Source organism: Temnothorax longispinosus, chromosome 10 (assembly GCF_030848805.1).
Source record: "Temnothorax longispinosus isolate EJ_2023e chromosome 10, Tlon_JGU_v1, whole genome shotgun sequence".
Taxonomy (NCBI): domain Eukaryota; kingdom Metazoa; phylum Arthropoda; class Insecta; order Hymenoptera; family Formicidae; genus Temnothorax; species Temnothorax longispinosus.
The window spans coordinates 17310797-17332256 of NC_092367.1; the positions used below are offsets into that span (position 1 = coordinate 17310797).

General features: G+C 33.6%; 3 protein-coding genes across 8 annotated transcripts; 1 reads left to right on the top strand and 2 right to left on the bottom strand.

Moving 5' to 3' along the window:
• Positions 1-216: 216 nt before the first annotated feature.
• On the top strand, positions 217-3608 carry LOC139821209 (cilia- and flagella-associated protein 300). Its single transcript, XM_071792113.1, has 6 exons — positions 217-2070; positions 2170-2251; positions 2516-2585; positions 2665-2837; positions 3018-3190; positions 3276-3608. Exons 1-6 carry the CDS (start codon positions 1976-1978, stop codon positions 3475-3477), a joined length of 795 nt encoding a protein of 264 aa, XP_071648214.1. The 5' UTR covers positions 217-1975; the 3' UTR covers positions 3478-3608.
• Positions 3609-3859: 251 nt separating this feature from the next.
• On the bottom strand, positions 3860-13545 carry LOC139821203 (uncharacterized). Of its 6 annotated transcripts, XM_071792090.1 has the most exons (13): positions 13200-13545; positions 12118-12199; positions 9877-10116; positions 9393-9543; positions 9260-9307; positions 8899-9083; positions 8633-8753; positions 8040-8562; positions 7604-7809; positions 7275-7512; positions 5512-5728; positions 5267-5439; positions 3860-5195 (listed from the first exon to the last, which is right to left on the bottom strand). In XM_071792090.1, the coding sequence occupies exons 4-13, from the start codon at positions 9524-9526 to the stop codon at positions 5097-5099; spliced, it is 1944 nt and encodes a 647-aa protein (XP_071648191.1). In that variant the 5' UTR covers positions 9527-9543; positions 9877-10116; positions 12118-12199; positions 13200-13545; the 3' UTR covers positions 3860-5096. The 6 variants fall into 6 exon arrangements, with proteins under 6 accessions (XP_071648191.1, XP_071648190.1, XP_071648188.1 ...); XM_071792089.1 differs by lacking the exon at positions 12118-12199; XM_071792087.1 differs by lacking the exon at positions 13200-13545 and having other exon boundaries at positions 11809-12199.
• Positions 13546-15331: 1786 nt separating this feature from the next.
• On the bottom strand, positions 15332-19981 carry LOC139821214 (phospholipid-transporting ATPase IF-like). Its single transcript, XM_071792123.1, has 6 exons — positions 18296-19981; positions 17684-17867; positions 17269-17411; positions 16745-16903; positions 16403-16669; positions 15332-16005 (listed from the first exon to the last, which is right to left on the bottom strand). Exons 3-6 carry the CDS (start codon positions 17356-17358, stop codon positions 15874-15876), a joined length of 648 nt encoding a protein of 215 aa, XP_071648224.1. The 5' UTR covers positions 17359-17411; positions 17684-17867; positions 18296-19981; the 3' UTR covers positions 15332-15873.
• Positions 19982-21460: the final 1479 nt, after the last annotated feature.

The following is a 21460-nucleotide window of genomic DNA, read 5'->3' on the forward strand; positions in this document are numbered from 1 at the left end:
TATATTTCTTCATCAGATTCTTCGTTATCATCTTCGTCACCATAAAGAAATTGATTTTCGCATAATCCTGGTTCCATTTTCGATTCCGTCCGATACCGTCCGTTCGATAATATCCAAATTCTTTATCGCAAAATATTAATATACAAATGCGTGAAACGTCAGATACACCAGCGCTGCGCATCTCCCGCTGACGGGGTATGATTTCTAATCCCACTACGCATTTATCTGTCAGATAAGTCTTACACGGTACCCAAAGTACCGTGTAATTTATCTGTCGATAGTGGCCATTTATCAGGAAGTTAAATTTTACCGAGAAATGGAACAACGCTCTACAGACATTTTATCCATCAGATAAGTTATCAGATAGTTTATCTGAAAGTGGAACAACCGGCCCTTAGTGTGATAAAAGTTATTTAACAATAGAAACCGATAAGAAAGATATGAAGTTCGCAATTTGCATAACTCGTATTAAGTAATCATCACAAACCATTAAGTGCAAATCGTATTCTCTCAGTATAAAAAAGTCAAACAATAAAAATTAAAAGCTGTTACATAAATACTTCTATTTTTTGTGGAAGGCCGACGTTAATTTTGTATACATGTTTTTTAACACATCGAAAAAGATATTTAAACGGTTCCAAAAAAAGTTCTATACAACAAAAATCATGTCTTTTATGGTTTATTATTATAAGATCAATAATGAAACGAAACGTTGAATTGAACGAAGAATTGAAATATAAAATTGAAAGGAGAAACGAAAGAAGAAACGAAAGAAAATGGTACAAAATTGACTTTATCCTTCTTCTTTCCGTGTCATCATTTAGCGAATAATAAAAAGTTATAACTTTACTTATGTTGTACTAAATGCCATATATCATGACAGTAATGTCTCTTTTCTGATGTAAGAACAGAATAACTAATTTATACAAGTCTATGGGCTTATATTATGTCTCGTTGTTTATGAGAGCGACAATGCACAACCAGTTCAGTGCAGACGGTAAAAAACTAAATTCCAACAATTACCTGAAAAACCTGTTAGCTATGTGGAGGAAGTCAACAATAACAGACTTATTTTGAAATTTTAATTGACATTCGACACAAAATCAATTCTTTAAAAACGATCAGATTTCAAGCGACAGATGCGCACATAAAAAACTAAATTTCAAGATGAAATTATGTTAAATATAGTTTCAATAAAATTTCATTTTTTGTGAAGATGTACAATTTTTTTTGTGTACATTTTTTCGCGCAATGAAAGATAATAACAAGTAATACAATTTACATTAAGTAACAATTTACATATAGTAAAAATTTCAATAGTTTTAGTCAAATTTGAAATCATGCGAGGCCGACATTGATCAACAACAAAGTTTCTTGAGAACTTTTTTTGGTCTTTTGGTTTTCTAAACGTCATTCTATTGTATAAATTATGCTTATACAAAAGATATGCTTATCGACATCTATTGTCTTCTCGCGTGACAAAACGTAAACGTCAGCGCTTTTATACGGAACGTTCGTATGCCCATATGAAATTAAATATTTCGTTAATTATCAGAAAATTCGCTTACACTCTCATAGCCATAACGTAAAGTTACAGTAATGCTTTCCAAAAAGGCCGATTGGTTTTTCGGGGCACTCGGTTTAACAACGCATTGCGAGAATATCGGTATGAATCCACACACAGAGTACAATAAAATTTTACAATTCTTTTTTCAACAAAATTTCGTAACAAAATTTTATTACATATTTTTGATACCTTTTTTTATTATTATCTTTTTTATGTGATTATTCCTTGGCTGTTTGTATCATTAATATAACTATCTTGTATAATATATTATAAAAAAGTAAAATTGTAAAATATTATAGTATTGTAAAATATATTATATATCTGGTACATGAACACCGGCATGTGAGTATTGCGCGCCATGTATATACATACACGTGTTGTCTCCATGGTAATCGCAGGTGTGTAAAAATGGAGATTGATCCGAAATTCACGTTCGTGCCGCTGAATGAGAAAATCTACGTCGGGATTAACGATAAAAATACACAGGAGTATCTGTGTAAATGGTGACATTGATATTTTAGTTAACACCATTTTTACAATGCGCACAGTTATTTCTCTAATTAACTCAATAGGTGATACATTAAAAATCGTCATGTTTTTAGGGGCTTAAAAGGGAACTTTGTCATCCAGAATTTTTCGTTCAACGAGCCGTTTCAGCAGTATCATAAATATCAGCTAGCTGATGTAAGTTCGCTCTCATATCAATAACGAGAACGATGGTTCTTCGGAAATATTTTAATTTTGCATGAATCTTTCTTTAATCACATAGAATCTCATCGTGGCGAGGAACAAAAGAATATAAAAATTATAGTAATTTTTTTGCCTTGGAAGAGATTTACATTTATTGATTTTTTTATTAAAGAAGGAAAAATGTAAAGAAACGCTATAACCGTTCAATAAATTTTTATATAATTCATATATTCTTCACTGAGAGTCATAAATTTGTAGGCGTTTTTTAAAGATGACACCGTCGCAAAAGCACTGTTGTCTAAACAAGGCTGTGCCTGGGTAAAACAAGGTATTGTAACATCTGTAATTTTTAGGAAATTCATTATGCGAATAAACCGGTTCGAATTAAAAAAATATATATTTGTTAGGTATACGAGCGTCAAATGTGCAAGTAAAACAAGTGCCGTGTTCAGTCCTAAGTATGTCATTCTTTAACAAACTGAAGGATCCAGATAATGGGATTGTGCATAATTCCGGAATAATATGTAAAAGATATGACTTACAAGTAGAAGATTTCTTAGTGTCTGATAATCTACGTGGTGTAAGATATTTGTGAGATAAACTGTGATTTCTTTTTCTCTTGCAGTATTGAACTGTTTAATAATTCACGATGCCAAAATCCGTTTTTGAATTATCTTAAGCAGTAGCAAATTGTGAAAAGTGTTCGTTGCGTGTGTTGGATGTTTCTCATATATTATTCCTAACTTTCCACAATTTTTAGATGCTTTTGGATGAGGAGTCAGAAGAATACAGTCTGTATTCGGAAGATGAAAGACTTGAATTTGCGTTCCGAATCTTTCAAATGCTCGTTCTCGGCGGAACATTATGTCAATTTGAGGATGTATTACAGCCGTATCTGGATGTTACTAAAAATATCTATAAGGATCTCATAAGGTTACTAATATTCGTCAAAATTAAGTTATCCTAACAGAAATTAAAAATATGGAAATGCTGAAGTTTTATACTGTATTCTGTCTAGAGTGCAGAAACAGAATACTTCGAATGATTTGTTCGTGAGCACGTTGGTGTTAGAAATAGTTGCTAAGAATGGCAAAGGCCAAGATTACTTCCCATCTGATTCCAGCAACAGGCAAAATATTGCATTCCTATTGATAGATGCTAATTCTCGCGAAATTACGACTTTCATACATCAATATGGTGGGTACTATTCTGCAGATTGAATCTGATTTCACTACAATACGTACTTGGTCTCTTATAGATATCATCCTAATTAATAATCGCTCTTCTCGTATATATTTTCTTAGGTATAGTCAGAATATATCCTAGTTTAAATCTTATGTACGTAAAAAGATTCGTGATAATGTCAATAATATAGTCTTTGCATTTCATACAAGATAATTTTTTATTCGATTGCAAAACGAGCTTAATTATATTTATCTCTGCATATTTTTTTTATAATTTAATTAAATACAATTTCCTTATTATATAGAAAGAATTATTTAATTAGAATATTATTGTTTTACGTATGTATATAATTTTTACACACATATGAAATACACAAGTCATTTCATTCATCACATGAAAATTATATAAAGACTGTCATTATATAGGATTCAATTTTATTTTTAATATTAACCCAAGTTAGTGTTCCATCAAAATTAAAGCACTTACATGCAAATCTTTCTTCGTGCATATAATATTATCGCATACTCATTAATTGTTATTTACTCTTCAGTCCTTTTAAATAGATAATTTCTTGCAAAATATGTCGACATTCACATAAAATTATACATACGTATGATCGTATTACAGTCCAGAAATATATAAGTGTGTAACACTTGTGAGATTCATACAGAAAGATTACGGCAATCTTTTATTTAGAGATAATCTTAAATGTAGGTATACAGTAAAGTCACGAAAGCATTCGCTCTATAAAATATCTATTTTTAAAGCTTCTTGCTCTCGTGAGAAAGGGTATTTTGTTTGAATGACGAGTTTTAGCCCGTTGTTCTTGTGACTTAGATATGACTAGCATATATTAGCTTGTGTTTTTTTATCATATAGATGCATTATAATTTTAAAAAAATTCCTAAACGCTAATCGCCATATCTTGCTTGTATTACAAGCATTTTTCTTTACAATCCATACTATCGTTATTATCCGCACAATATTCATTGTCAAAAAATTAATAATTTAAAAATATAATTTCCCTAATAAAAACATATTCGAAAAATTTGAAATTATTACAATCTTAATTATAATTACACTATGTTGGCACACATATTATTTCTAAACAAAAAATTTAAAAATCCAAACGTTAATGCATTTTTCAGAAATTTTAAATAATTCGAAGATTATAACTAATCGCCGAAGATTATTATTTATATGCACTTTTATTCATAATCAATTATGTATATATTCTATACGTATACATTATTATTATGTTTTATAATCTCGAGCGATATTATGCAAAAGCAAAAATTTATCGGAATTTTTCGAATATGCAAAACATGTAAAATAAAATATCTTGCATCATAGATTGGAACGTAGCTACCTGTTTAATCGTAATATGATAAATATGAGAAATCTTTTAGAAGTGATATGTACCATATGATATTTCTCTAAGCTGCATTTTTATCGGTAAATCAATCAAGACAAATATAACACTAGTCTAATGTGTGCTACTTCGTATAGTAAAAAACGAAAATGATATTAATCACAGCACTTTTGTTTAAAATTAAATAATGTCCTTACAATCAAGATTTATTTTGATTGATGGTTCGATCCACACACTGTTCTTGTATGAACAATGTTGAAAATTATGCTAGGTAAGCGTCACCTATTCTTTGCAATAACAATATTTGCGTAAATGAAACAGCGAGTTTTCCACGCATCTCGCCTGAGATCCATACATATTAATTCTGCTAACATCGGAGATCTGTAAAACGACATTGATTTTCATAAAATATACTTGTATCTCCCTTAGTCAAATCGCTTCCCTGAACTTACCTTAGTATGAAAAGTATTCTTCACAAGATCCTGAATAATGCTAACTTCGAACAACGCGTCACCTGGTACTGTTCTTACTTTCAATTGATAAATCTCAGTCATTACTTTAGTTTTGGCACTGAAGTCACCTATAAAACCGTCTTGATCTCCGGATTTTCGGAAGTTAAGTAAACCTAAGATATCACAGATATTAGTTTTGTCTATAAATATAATATGATAAACGATACATTTTGCATAAAGTGTACCTTTGGTGGGTATGAGCTTAGCAGCCCATAAAATTTCGTCCAAATGTAGTATCGCGCATATATCGTGATGATCCTCGGTGTAGCCATTAAGGAATTGAACAAAGTAGTTGGCAGCGGCCACAACGTTCGTGTCGTCAATTGAAACTTCTTTCCACCCGAGACAAGCACACCAATGTGGCTCTATGAAGGCATCTGCGCATGTTCTGTCTAGAGGCACCTAAAGTATCACATTAATTTTAATCTGGTTTTCTTTTCTCATACATTTAATCGTGAGAAAAGTTACAAATTTGTAAATTTTGTCGTTATAGTTATGCAGTAATTACAGTTGATCAACAATTCGTTATGTAGTTTCTAAAAGTAATTGAAGATCGCGCTGTGTGTGTTAATCATAAAGTAGGAACAGAATTATCTCTGTGAAAAAGAAGCGATACGATCAGTAAACGAGCCGCAAGTCGCAATCTCGAAGTACGAAGTAGTGGGGATATTCTACAGACAGAGCGACGTTTTATTCACCAGTGTTAGTCAGAGCTCGTGTTGTGTTACAAGTGATATATTTTGCGGCTAATCTGGTTCCCAAGATTTGCCCGAAGTTCTCGAAATTTGTTTTTTAAGATAAAAATTAAATCTGTACACGTGATGTGTGGATTACTTTGGACATGTGTTTATATATTCATTTATCGCTTTATTGTGTTTTTTATTAATACTTAATATCCGCTTTCGTATTTTCAAGAAAGATTAAGTAATTTTCGATAACTTATCTGTTTCTGAAACTCTTTAGAAGATTTATTAATCCATTATTTCATATCGCAGATAACTTTTTTAACTTTTAAGAAAATTCGACTACTCGATAATAAAGGCGTTTGTTTCGATGAGTAATAGTCAAGATAAAGTGCCTTGTGCTTACGTCAGTTCTAAAACCGTATCGAATGATATTATCGTGTTTAACTACGTTTTCATAAAAGAATGTTTAATTACTATGGTATCGTAATGAGATGGAAATTGTGTATCTTCTCTTGTTGATAATCTCATTCAATAATTGTAATTTTCTCTTCGCGCAGATTTTCGTTCATATAATTTTAGATTTATAATTAAAAAGACATTTAATTATGATCTTGATATTTACTCATATACAACGTTTTATCTCGTATTTGTGAAGTATTCTTGGAATCGTATCGTCCCGAATTACTGCTATTAGATAGTATGCGTGCATGAGTCAACCAATGTTTCGCATAATTACTACATGAAATTACAGCTACTACTACATAAAAGAGTGGCGTTTTTTGCATTAGTCCTTTGCATTGTAAGAATTGTCAGTTATCAAAATATCAAATGGTAAAAAAACTTGGATCTGATTAAGTATAAGTTTTCCTTTTGTTTTGTAAGTATACGACATTATATTTTACATTTTTTTTTAAATGTAGATGTTAACATTTTATCTCAAATTGACAAAAGTTAAATACGTTGCTAACAAGATTCAATCTTAATTCCGATATTTATAAAAGACATTATAATGCATTAAAATTATATTTATAAAGTACACACAACTGTAATTAATATACATTATATGATTAACAAAGGATTAATACTGATATAATATCGTTGAGTTTAATCAGATATAAAATACATATAATAATGATCTTTATTCTTATTGCAAATAAGGGTATAACGTTACATTTGACGAGTTCTTTTTCATGTTTGTACTCTATTAATAGAACGAAATTAAACTGGTATATTAATTTTTGGCATTAACTTATCAGACTTACCTTATCAAACAAACTGATGGCTCGTTGACGACGATCCCCATCTTTTGGCGTATCAAAGTCAAGTATGTTCTCCAACGTCTTGTGTATGTCAAATGGTGATGTTAAGTATTGTGTGTTGTACACAAAGTTTGCGTATGCTTGTGGGTGGGCTTGCTTGAACCAAGGTGGAAAAATGAAGGAGAAAAACGGTAATCTTTCCTCTTGCTTGCCTTGCAAAGTGTTACGAATGTCTGCGAATCTGTAAAACGGAAATAATGCTTGCTTGCGTATGTATGAAGTGTAAAAGATATAGAGCATTAACACTATTTATATATAAGAGGCATTCAAACCTGTGTCCATGATCGCTCATCAAAATTAAAATAGTATTGTTCAAATGTCCGAGATCATAAAGATCTTTCACCCAAGAATATAAATCATCGTCCACTGCTCCGATATCGTTGTAAGAGTCGTGAGAAAGTTCTCCATGAAATCCAAACGCGAATTTTGGCTGCTTTTTATACGTGTTGAATATCGTTTTTATGTAATTCATCATTACCTATAATACATATGCCTCAATAATTACAGAACCAAATAAAAGTTTAGCAAAGGTATCAATCAAAAAGAAATTTCGTTTGCTTTAATAATATATAGCTTTAACGAGTTTAAATTGTATTGTGATTTAACACAAATCAAAATTTTGAAGCATATTTTCAGCTTTTTTTTCGACGTTGCTTTCTTTTTTTATCTTATCCGTAAATTCATATAAATTTATATTGCATTTAATACCATATGACGTGGAGTGCCAGCTATGCAGAATTTATTATATGTTTTAAAGTATGGAGAAGCGGCTAGATAATAGGTGCGCATATAGTGGTGAGTCGGTTGCTTATCAAATCCTTTCAGGCGATAAGTAAACGTTCCGATGTGCGGTACATCTTCCATAAAACTTGTTATGTATCCGTGTTCTTCATATTTATTCCATATCATAGGATATACGTTAACGTAATTCGCATTGTGAATTCGTTTCCGCGTTTCCGGTAATTCAAGTTCGATCTTGCCGGTTAGGATCGGAATAAGTGCCTGCGGTGTGCCATCCCCTACAATGTTGTATCCCTCTAGCACCAGAGCATTTAGTTGTTTTATGAAACGATAAGTCTTGGGGAGTTTGCGAACAAACGTGTTTCGTGACAGCGAATCGAAGCCGAACATAAGCACGTTCAATTTCAGGCCTGTGTCCGGCACGTTCTCCCAATTGTGCTTCTGTTTGATATATGGATCATATTTCACGCCAGCGAGTATACTGTGCCACCTAAACATATTCACTATCAGCAAAATAATAGTGGGTACGTTTTTGAAAGTAAATAATCAAATCAACTAACACATCTCCACTTTTCGACTTGCATCTGACGTCTGCAAAATCGCTCTCCCTCAAAATGTAAAAATCATCAGCCTCTATACCGTCCAACAATTTTGTATCGTAGTCGTCTGTTCTAATAATTTCTGAAAAAAGATAACAGTATGGATTACTAAATAGAATAATATTAAATGATTGTGCGATAATTTTGCGTTAATTATTGGAAATCATTACGATATTTTTATTCATGTAACAAGAACAAGAACATAGGGAATATTATTTTCAACTTACCACTGAAGATGCATCTTATTTGTCCGTGTTTCGTCTTCGCTTTGTTAGTAATAACAAGTCTTGAACCTTCCACTATGACCCAATCTTCTGGCCCACAAGATAAGGGTGGCACATCATGTATGAACTTCATTATTTCCGGACTAGAGATATTCAACTGAGGTAACTTGCACGCAACAATACCATCTCTGTACAATTAATAAAAAGTAATGAATAATAAATACACAATCAGAATTATAAATAACAAGTGTAAAGCTGACATGCATGATGTGCTTTCCTTTTTTTTTAGTCAAATGCAAAATATTAACTGGAATGTTATGTGCAATTCAGCTCACTTGTTAAAGGGAGAATATCATGTACGTACCTCACATAAGACTGTTCTGATTCTTTGATCAATTGTGATATGTACATTCTGAAAGTATTTAAAAATTAAAGAATGTATAAAAATGTACATCAACATTTGGCACTGAAGTAAGAATACTAAAAATATCACTCACAATTTGTTTAAATTTGACATATCAGATTCATTAAATCCTAACTCTATTCGTATTACTTGAATGACGCAAAATAATAGTGCTACGGACAGTCCTGCTATTACGCAGCGGCGAAAATGGCACGCTGTCACCCTCATGTTTGTTCAGTTTATTTCTGTCAAGTATAAAACATCATCAGCTTTGGATTAATTGAGACTAAATAAACGTAATTTTGTGCAATGTAATTCTTTACCATGCATAAATTTTATTTTTTCTTGTCTATTAAAAAACACGAGCACTGCTTTTATTGTTCTCGGGAATATCACAAAAGAATTAAAAAAAATTAAAATAAAACGTTTATGATATGTCAGAATAAATTGATAAAGCACAGTTCTGTTTGATCATTTGCTCTAAAAGTAATATGTATAACGAGATTAAGGATTAATGCAATTTCAATCTAAACAAGTTAATGAAATTATTCAGGCATGCCAAAGACATATCTTCTTACATATTCAGGCATATGATTGTTAGTATAAGAATGACGTTGATCCCGACTCAAACTGACACGCGAGACTGACTGCATCAGAGAGCACTGTTGTGTTGTTGGCTGCTGTACGAGACAGACACGGGCTTTCACTTATCATAATATATGATGTGATAATGGTATGATGTATTGCCGAATATCACAGATGTGAATATTTTTCTTCTGGCACTACAATTTCAATACCGCCACTTATCCTGTTGAACCCTGAAATAGTCCGATAATGTTATCCTGGATGTTGTTTTAAATTGAATCGATATTGCAGCTTGTAACATAACAATATATTTTTAAATGAAATATAACATATATTTTATATTTCAATGTCCACTATTATTTTGCATATAGGTATCTTAATGCAAAATGTTTTATCTATCCCAGCCTTAATTCAATTCCAACAAGAAGGAATTGAATTAATATATATGTATATTGAATTAAATATATAATTGACATGTTTCTTTACAATGTAACGTCCAAGAGAAACTTAATACTCGCGTCAAATTTATACCAAATAATAAGGAAACGGGCAGTTCGTCTAGCATCACAAGTCACTTGTAAGAACTGCATGTGTACTGCATGAATATTTAAACACCCAAACAATGACTTGTCAAGAAGATAATGACGAGACTTGGTCTCTCATGTCGAGTGTCGCAAATTACAATATGCAGATTAAATTTCAATATCGTATACGTTTGCAGTCTTATCAATCTTATCATTTAATTTCCGCACGTATGCACTGCAGCAATCGTTTGCGGATGCATCTCGCACGTGTGTCGCAAGATATAAGATAACCTTTAGCTCTACCTCCGCATAACTGACGGCCAAGTGTGATTCTGATGAATGCACTGACGAGGAATTCCGGCGTTAATCAGTAACGTTCAATTTACGACGGATGAGCGGCAGCTCGGCGGGTGAACGCATGGCACGGTAAATGGCTGAATGGCAACGAGACGAGAGTACGACGGAGTTCCCATCGATGCAACGACCTCACGCACGCAGTGCACGCACACGCGTTGCACACACGTTGCCTCTCTCTCTCTCTCTCTCTCTTTCTCTCTTTCTCTCTTTGTCGTTTGCACAATTGCGAGAATCTCTAGAGAGTCCAGCGGAGCGCGTCGCGACGCATCGGCATTCCGAACAGACGCGGACGTCTCACCATTCTCTCGCTCTACTCCGGCGAAAATCGGAGCATTCGGAGCTCCGTTGCCTCCGTTCCGTTTGCGAGATGAGCCACCGTGAGAGAGACGCCCGTTGGCCTGCTCGGCTCTCCACTGACTCCACTGTCCACAAATTCCGCAATCTCCGCATGCATACATGTATGCACGGCGCGCGCACGTGTCTATGCGTGCGTGTGTGCAGGTGTGAGGGTACAGCGGAATGCATTAATGCTGTTTGGGACGGTCGTGTCCTGCAGGTATACTTGGTGATCTTTCTTGAGGAAAAGGAATTTTTCAATCTTTTTTTTCAATTTATCAAATTTTTATCCCACACGATTTCTATTTTCTAAGTAATTTTATTTAATATTATTATTTCTATTAAATAAATAAAGATAATCTTTTATTGGCAGGTATTAATCTTATATTTTAAGATAGATATTACAGATATTGGGATATTAATTTTTTATTTAATAGAAAGTTTGATGGGATGTATTAAATAAAGTTAGAAAATCGAAGTTGTTTGAGTATTATATTTTTGCATTTAATATATATATATATATATGCAAAAAGTTTTCTATCAAATTTTGTGTGTATTAAATAAGGTTCGAAAATCTTTGGGGAAGGGTTTGGAAATTTTTTCCGCTAGTAAAATTATTTTTCAATATATTAAAAAATAACTTGACTAGCAAAGAAAGGAATTGTGAAACTAGAAATAAGAACTGCAGTGTTCGTTCAATTAACGTACGTTCTTTGCACACGATGGTTGAGCCGACGCACGATTGATGATTTAACGCGAACGGGAAGTTAAGACGTATGCTTCTCACGAGCGTAACGGGCGTTATCAAACTTGACCATTTGACCGTCGAACGTAAACCAGATGCTGGACACCACTAACCCGTCCGATCGTACGAGAGATCCTCTCACGTTTCGACAGACGCACAGCCGCGTACCGCGAGCGACAAACACGTCGAAAGTCCGGGCACGATCGATGGATGACCGCGACGTCATACGACTGAAGTTCAATCTTACATCTATAAAGAGTACAAGGGCATACATATTTCCTCCGTCGAGTTGCCGTGTATAGAAATTTGTCGCATTCGCCCCCTGGTTTACGAGACGGTCCCGTTGATTGACCACTAAAATTCACGTCCGAAGAATTTCGCGAATAAGGTATATTCGTCCAGATTTCACATGAATTTTGATATAACTTATAACGCAATTACAATTACGATATTTTGTTGTGACGAAACTTATACTGTTTCTTGAAGAGGTCTGCTGTGATTCACTTGTCAATTCACTTATGACAATTTAAACGAGTAACGACACTTCTGCCCCGTGCAACGGATTTCGCATAAAGGGCGCATTATCCCGTAGACGTATATAAGTAGACTGACAAACATTGCCATTGTAGAGCTTCCGGCAAGATCTGTGGGCCTATAACTCTTAACGACAGTTTCGTTATCATTATATTTGCGTTGCGCAGATATTTATGGTAAAAAAGCTACGCAACGACAATATAGGTAACGATAACGAAATTGTCGTTAAGAGTTATTACAAAATAGGCTCACTGAAGGACAAAAGATATGCTTGCGGAAATTGTGTCGATTAGAAAAAGAAAACGTCTCCGCAAGCATATCTGCTGTCCTTCATATCTTACCGGAAGCTCTCCAAAATGGGAATGCTTAGTCTATTACATATACGTCTACGTGCATCCCATTTCACGCATGATGCGCATAATGCATCATTTATCCTTGTTGTTCACCGAATGTTAAATAAGGATAAACGAAACGGAATAATGCACCTATAGACTTGTAAAACTATTATAGCACGTATAGGTAACATTTTAGGTAGATTTTTTATTGGTTTAACTCAAAATCGAAATTTTTTGAGTTGTGATATATACATTATATATATGTATAATGATATATATATATATTATATGTGATATATATATATATATATATATATTATATGTATAAATAGATAATAAAATATAGTTATATACGTATACGTATTTATCTATAATAATAAAAATCTCGAAAAAAACCCGACTTTTTTTAAGCTTAATTTAAATCTTTCGGCGAATGACTTGTTCGCAATCACGGATTTTGGAAGGTGTCTGATCTAATGATCTACCGTTTAATATTTCAAGTCCGAGATGGTCTCTTAGATATGCGACGGACGATCGAAGCAAATCGGACAATCGTTTTATACGCACTCGCGATCACATCCACGTGTTACGTGTCGGCACGCTGATGTAGCACTGTCAGCACCAGTTCCGTATGCATTATTTCTAATATCGCTCGATCGATTGAACGTAAAAAGCAAGTGCTACGCCTGTGCCGGTAAAATATTTATTTTATGAAACTATCAAGACTACTTGGACTGATATTTTCCGCGTAACCAATCAGAGACGTTTCGCATTTTTACTGTTTTTCTGTTACGCATATCAATACGCTTGTGATTGGTTACAGATTACACGATACGCGTTACGCGGAAAATATCAGTTTATGGGGCCGCACCCTCAGACGTCGAGTGTTATGCACTTTACGTATAATTTTTTTTTGTATTATTATCAAATCGATTACGCAATATTTCGAGTACACACGTATCTTCGTACGATGATATAGTTTGTGACTAGCTAAGCTTTACCATGTACGCGTCCTTTTTTCCGTTCTACCCTTTTAAAAGCACAGTATCGAGTACACACGTTTGCACGCTTCGCGTTTTTTAGCGAAAGAGGAGGCACAATATAGGCCTGCATTATACACGTAGAAAGTAGGAAGAGGAAATGTTCGTAGATATGATAAAATTTGTGAAAGAGATCAGATTAAAACATATCTGCATATTGAGGAAGGGATAGCACATGGAGACATAGCAGATTTGAGCAATGTTTAAGCTTTTAACATGTTTGATGCATAAGAATGGATATCTATTAAGTGAGTCATGGATATCTATGTGAAATGAGAATAAATATCTGTACACGGAGAGAATTTTTTGTTATATTTTACTCTTAAATTCACTACAAACTTGGGATAACTTGGCAACCAAGGAATTTTTGAAATATACAAAAGATATTTTACAAACAACGTGATAAAAATTACCAAGCAGATTGGTAAATTTTGAAAAATTATTGAAATTTTCTAGACATTTTGGTAAAATTAATCAAACATATTTTATATTTTAATGCAATAGATATTAATACTTTTTATTATGGTAGATATTAATCAGAATAGCTCGCATAAAATTCTTGGTGGTACATGTTGTCCCACAACTACCATGATTTCAGGGTAAATTCTAAGAGAAAATTCTTTCCGTGTATGTGAAGTCTTTATCGTAGATATCTGTCGGTTTCTTAATACGTAATAATAATAAATGTTATATACATATGGAGGGGCAAAAGCCATAGTGGTGTAAGTCAAATTTTTTAAAATATTGACTTGTGTGCATAAATGCAATTTATATATTGTATAGATTGCATTTATGCACACGAGTCAATATTAAAAAAATTTGACTTACACCACTATGCCTTTTACCTTTTCTTATATTAGGCTAAAGGGCTAAAAACAAAATTTTAGCAGAAACGGAGCAAAATTGCTTACGGAAAGCTCCAATATATCTTTTTTACATTTAGTAAGAAGTTATTTAATATAAAGATTGATGGAGAAATCTTTCACACTAATCTAATATGTATAATTTAACTACATGTAAAAAGAAATAATAGCATTAGTTAACAACAGCCTAATTGAAAATAATCTTGTTAATTCAATAATTATTAGTATTAATGAAATAAATATGTCATGCTTTTGTTTTAACAAAATGTTATTTGTTTCATTAATGATGTTATTGAATTAATAAAATTATTTTTAATTAGACTGCTGTTAGATAATGCAGTATCATTTTTTTTGTAATAAAGGAATAGGAATCTTCAATCTGGGAATAAAAATTGCGGCTTTATTTAATTAATTTTATTCACATAATAATTAAGTAAAAGCAGATATTGTATAAAATATAAATAGAAAATGTACATATTATCTCTTATATGTTTATTCAATATCACACATTCGTACGTATATACGTAACAATTTGCGACAATCATGCATAGTTCAACATTCACGCGAGAACATTTCTTCTTCTTGTATTATTAATATTTTGCTATATTATTTTTCTTTGAATATTGTATTGTAGAAAATAATCTAGGTATATAAATAATGATCTTCAGACTTATTCAATGCTTATAAAAACGTTAAATAGTGTTTCGATGTCAATTAATTAGTAGCAATGTCTTGACTGAGTTTACCATATAAATTGACAATTACGCTTATTTAATAATATGATACAGTCAGTCGTCTCAGCGACTTAAATTGTATCTATAAGATAAAATCGTAAATGAGGTACTGTCACATATTCACATCTTCATTCACATCAATAATACTGAAGCGCTTAAGTGGCTGCTTCTCCAACGTATTATTTATTTAGTTCTTTCAGTGAAACGCTAGCTCTCTATGGAAACATGCGACGTCCCTAGTAATAAATTATATGTTTAACGACATTGACACTGTTGCAAAAATATTGTTTATTAATTTACTATTTTTTAAATAAAATATGTGATAAATATATATGCGTGTATAGATAGCCCGTTTTAGTCTTTACAAACAAGTATTTATGTATATCTGAAAAACTATATTGAACTTAAATAATTAAATACATGCAAGTCAAATAGAAGAGAATAGCTTATAGGTGACAAAATTAATAGAACTTATATCGTCGGTTATATGTGGTAGCCTGCTCATAAGTAAAAAATAATAGTTTATATATACAAGTACGGATGCTTCATAAGCTTCTTCGCGTTGTAATTCTGTTCCAGTAATGCGTAAATCAATACCGGAAGCGACGTGAATATTAAGTTGAAACTCATTAGAAACATACCATCATAAAGTTCCTATAAAAATATATATTTCTATAAATCCTTTATCTATAAAATCTATATAAAATATATTGTAAAATATATTCTCTTTTGTACTTTCCATAAAAATAAGGATATATTTTTTTAGTTTAGGATATAACGTTGCCAAATTATTAGACAATGAAATTTATTTAAAAGATATGCAAGAATTAAAAAATAAATCTGTTAATTCGCGAGTTGAGATAAGAAAATCGTGAATGTACTTTAAAATGTTATTAAATCGAATGTACGATGCGAAGAAAAATAAATCACTTTATCTATGTATTGCGGGAATAAGATCGGAATTTTCGACATGCAATAGAGACATAGATAGTAATGTTATCGTTATCTAGATAGTAATGTTATCGAAACCATTGTGTATGCTGAACAGCACCTGCGGCGTTATGAACACCACGTTCTTGTAGAAGAAAAACTGGATGCCGATGCGCAGGTAATACCAGTGTCCGTGCACTAGCAACGCTTTTCTCAGATACTTGAACTTCGTGAAGGCGAAGTCAGCGGATATCGACGCCTGACGGCCCTCTTTCCCCATTATTCCGATACCCACGTGCGATTCCTGTATCATCGAGACATCATTACCACCGTCGCCGATGGCCGCGGTGTGCGGACGGCTCCGTGACGTTTTTATCAGATGCACAATCTGCAAAGATAAGCTAATGACGTCTTCGCGTTTCTGTTATGTATGCAGCGTTTGGAAATCGGAGAAAGTTCAAACCTCGCTCTTTTGCAGGGGTGTTAGCCTACAACAGACAACCGCCTCGCAGGTCATTTCGACGGATTTGAATAATTGTGGACAATTTCGTAACGTCGCCGCTATGCTCACACCGTCTATTATCAACCCGTACTGATGTACAGTTCTAGTTTTATTTTCCGTCTGTAAGAGATAGTTTACAGAAATATATTATAAACTAATATAGTATATTTTAAATAATATCACAAGCTTTCTTTGTTGAAAGAGATACTTTATCTTTCGGATAATTACGTTTGGATAATGTATTTTACGCTTTATCTTTAATTTCTCTTGGATATTATTTTTGCTATGTAAAATTTATATTAGAAAGCAAAAAAATAGCGGAATAATAATTTATACATTTATTTATTTATTTATTTATTACTTTGGTAAATTTTCATCTCGAATAAAAAGTACGACTTACTGCGCGAGAATTAATAGAGGTTGCCGAGAGTTAACGAGTTAACTAAAAAAAGGTATAAAATTTTGGACGTGCAAATTGCACTTACTCGAAACTTGTGAGAACTAGGAAACAGGTTTACACTGACGTTTGGTCCGTCATTCTTAGAACCTCGGTACCTTTCTTGAAATGGCCGCATAAGAAAGCGATGTTCTCCGCAGTTTCTGCCTTATCTCCAGTAAACATCAATATCTAAAAAGAAATATTTGCGATTGTCGTTTAAAGCTAATTTAATTAATCCATCAGAGCTGTAATTAATTTATCAGAACTATCTCTAACACTCTGTGTTTCAAATTATATATTTATAGCTTTGATACATGGAGAGTATGGTATAAATCTCTAATAATATTAAAATAACTGAATAATATAGTAGGTACTGAAATAAAAGTAAGATAAGCGGAAATCTTATCAGGGAACGCGCTACCGCGAATTCGACGTTTGCGTACGCGAGCTGTTATTTTTACTTGATATTCCGGCAGATCCGGATGCATCATCAGCGAGCTGTTGACTCTCGTGACTTTTTTCAATCTGAACTTCTCACGGAACAGAGTTTGTCTGGCTATGATCTCGGGACGTTGGCTCAGCGGTGCAATTAGTTTGCACTATGTGGCATAACGATAGGCTTATCACGAAATGCCAAATTTCAGCCTAGAATTATCGATCTTTTAATAACAGTATTTTAATAACAAGCAGTAATTTAATAATAGACCAAACTTATTGCAAGCACAGTATTATTTGGCAAGCAGTACGTTAGCTATGGACGTTCATGATTTGTACTAATATACAACCATTATTGATTATTATTTTATTATTAATTATTAATTATAATTAACGTTAATTATTATTAATAATTCAATATTCGTTAATAACTGCTGCCAAATATTCGCACGATAATTAATGTAATTACTTTTGCATCAAATGACATACAATGATCGGTATGATCTCTCATATTAATTATTGCAGCGCGCAAATTATTCTTTTGACTAAAATAATTAATATCGTAATTTATTTTAATAATCTTCTCTCTTACTGATAATTTCTTTAATCATAATTAGTATTTTTTCTTCTTTTTTTACCTCTTTTGATGACAGTTTGACAGCCTCCTGCTCGTTTCCGCTTGATGGCAATAAGTACAGATTTCCGTCGCAATCCTTTTCCATATACACGTTGTCGTTGACCGAGCAGCGTCTGAACACCATCAGATTTTCAGTGAGCGTGCTGATCTTGTCGGTAAACAGAAATTCAACTTGGCCAAGCTCTTCGTTCAAGTCTGACGAATTGGCGAGCGCCGGCTGATTGTTGGTTTTGTCGTACATATTTAAGTCCCAGCCGAAGAAAAAAGAGCCAAGAAACTTTTGCAATTTTTTCGAAACGCACGTAAACTTTCAACGACGTTGTAGAATCTTTTTACGAGTACATTTATACAAGTATAGTACATTTTTACGAGTATTTACATCTTGTAAATATATAATACATGTTTTTACAAACGCGGGGTGTTTTAGAAGAAATAGACTAATTTAAATAATTTTAAATATAAACGTCGTAATGAATTAAGAAACGCCTCGGTACTCAAGTCACTTACTAATTCTAAATGGATAGCGCGTGTCGTGAAACATACAAATAAACATAAATACGCTTTGGCCGTTTTATCACGTGTAACCTTAATATTAAATGATCCGCTATAATCGACATCTACATTTAAGAACGCTCGACCAGGGCCTATCTCTCCCAATAATGAGTAAATTTTCCATTATTTCTTACGGACTTTTGCAGTTAAACTTATAACAAACTAAACATCTACGCAGGACCTTCCTGACCGCCGATCTACCCGCTATGATCCAATACTGTTCTCTAATCAAACCTAAAAGCGCTTCGGGGCCTGCATGCATATTTTTCAGATGTGTGTCTCTAATTATCAAGTCTGTCAATTGATCACTCGCAAGGATCACCGGAAACTTTTGACTATAGGATAGCGGCGCGTTTCTCAAGCTGCCTAACTTAATCTGTCCTACGCATAAGAAGTTCTAAAACACTCCTCCGCCTAACAACACGTCGATCTCGCCTGACTCTCCAAATTGCCGATCGGATAATTTTAATATTTTTTGGAATGTTTAGCGCGGAAACGTCCACCCGTCGCGAGGGCGCATGTTCCGTTATACGGTCCATAACTAAAAATCGCAGCTTAACTTTAAATTCGCTAACGGTGGAGTATATTGTGGTATTAACAGCTCCCATCGCGTCCGTCGTACCACAACCAACACCTGACAGTGAGACTTTGATTCTTTGCTCACTTAACTGAAGCAGCTTACACAGGCCCCTGCGCATTATATTCGTTTGAGATCTCGCGTCTAGGAAAGCCCTGCATACATTCTTGCGGCCGAATCGATCATATTTTCACGGAGGCGGTCGCAAGCAACACCTGACTACTGCATTTTATCGGTGTTGACATTACGTTAGCTTGACAGGCTAAATTGTTACGATTCTCTTCGCCGATACGATTAGAAGTCGAGTTTCGTGTACTCGCTTCCACCTGCTTCGAGTCAGACGCGATCGATGCTCCTTGCATCTTACTATCGCTATGCAGCCACGTATTGTGTTTCTGTCTGCATCACTTGCTACGCCTTGATAATTACCATTTAAAAAGTCAACTAAAACATTTTTAACCATCATGCCACGCATAGTCATACCGGAGATTTTTCTTATTCTATTTAGATGACCCATGACTTTTTGATTGCCAATTAAATTATTAACTAAACTTTGAGACTCACCTGTAACTCGGACCTTATCTGCTAGTTGAATTAGCTGACTTTGGTTCGCCTCTGGCAAATCTTTAATGTAATTAACGAACTTTTCACTATCTATTTTAATTTTACTAAAGTCTTCTTTTTTACCTTTTTCAGCATTGAATTTATCCACATCTACCCATGTGAATAAACATTCTCTCTCTTCTTCTCCTTCTCCCTCTCCTTTTTTCTCTCCCAACTTTAGCTTCTTTTTTCTTTCTATTATTTGGTAAGCATTCTTCAGCTGAAACTTTACCTCCTTGACGTATAGGATCAGTCTCTTGTTGTTGATTAGTAGATTTAGACTTAAGAATATCTATAATTTCTTGATAAATTTGTGGATCTTGAGCTAATTCTTCCCTAGCTAAAGCCAATGGAGTTTTTCCATTATCGTTTTGAATATTAGGATCTGCTTTTCTATCTAACAGCAGTTGTACAATTTTGAATTTGAGCAGCATAATGTAAAGGCATATAGCCGTTCTTACCAGCAGCATTAGGATTTGCCTCATTTCTTAGGAGAACTTCAGTAATCTCTACATAACTTTCCAAGCAGCACAGTGTAGACAATAGCTTTTTGTAGATCACCTTTTTTTACTTGAGTAAATGGTTCCTTGGTCGATGCCAGAATTTTTTTAATTGAATCATTAGTAGCATAATATAGAGGATTCTTGTTACCATTTTTGGCTGCAGAATGTAATTGTGTAACCCCGTTATTCGTTTTAACATTAATATTTATATCCTTTACTTTCAATAAGGTTTCAACAATATTTTTATGGCCATTTAGTACTGCAAGGTATATAATGGTGTACTACCTTGGTTACTAATTTTATTAACATCAGCACCTTTGTTTAATAAAGCATTAACAACATCCAACTGACTATTCCCTGCTGCGCGGTGCAATGGTGTCCAACCTTCAAAGTCTTCTAAATTAACATCAGCACCTCTGTTTAATAAAGCATTAACAACATCCAAGTGACCATTCTGCGCTGCGCAGTTCAATGGTAAATATTTTTCGACATTAACATTAGCACCTTTGTTTAATAAAGCATTAACAACAACCAAGTGACCATTCCACGCTGCGCAGTTCAATGGTGACCTACCTGCACATTCTAAATTAACATCAGCACCTCTGTTTAATAAAGCATTAACAACATCCAAGTGACCATTCTCCGCTGCGAAGTTCAATGGTGTCCAATCTTCAAAGTCTTCTGAATTAACATTAGCACCTCTGTTTAATAAAGCATTAACAACATCCAAGTGACCATTCCGCGCTGCGCAGTGCAATGGTGTCCTCCTGTCTATAACTTTTTCTACGTTAACATCAGCACCTCTGTTTAATAAAGCATTAACAACATCCAAGTGACCATTCTCCGCTGCGAAGTTCAATGGTGTAATTTTTCCTACATTAACCTCGGCACCTTTGTTAATAAAGCATTAACAACATCCAAGTGACCATTC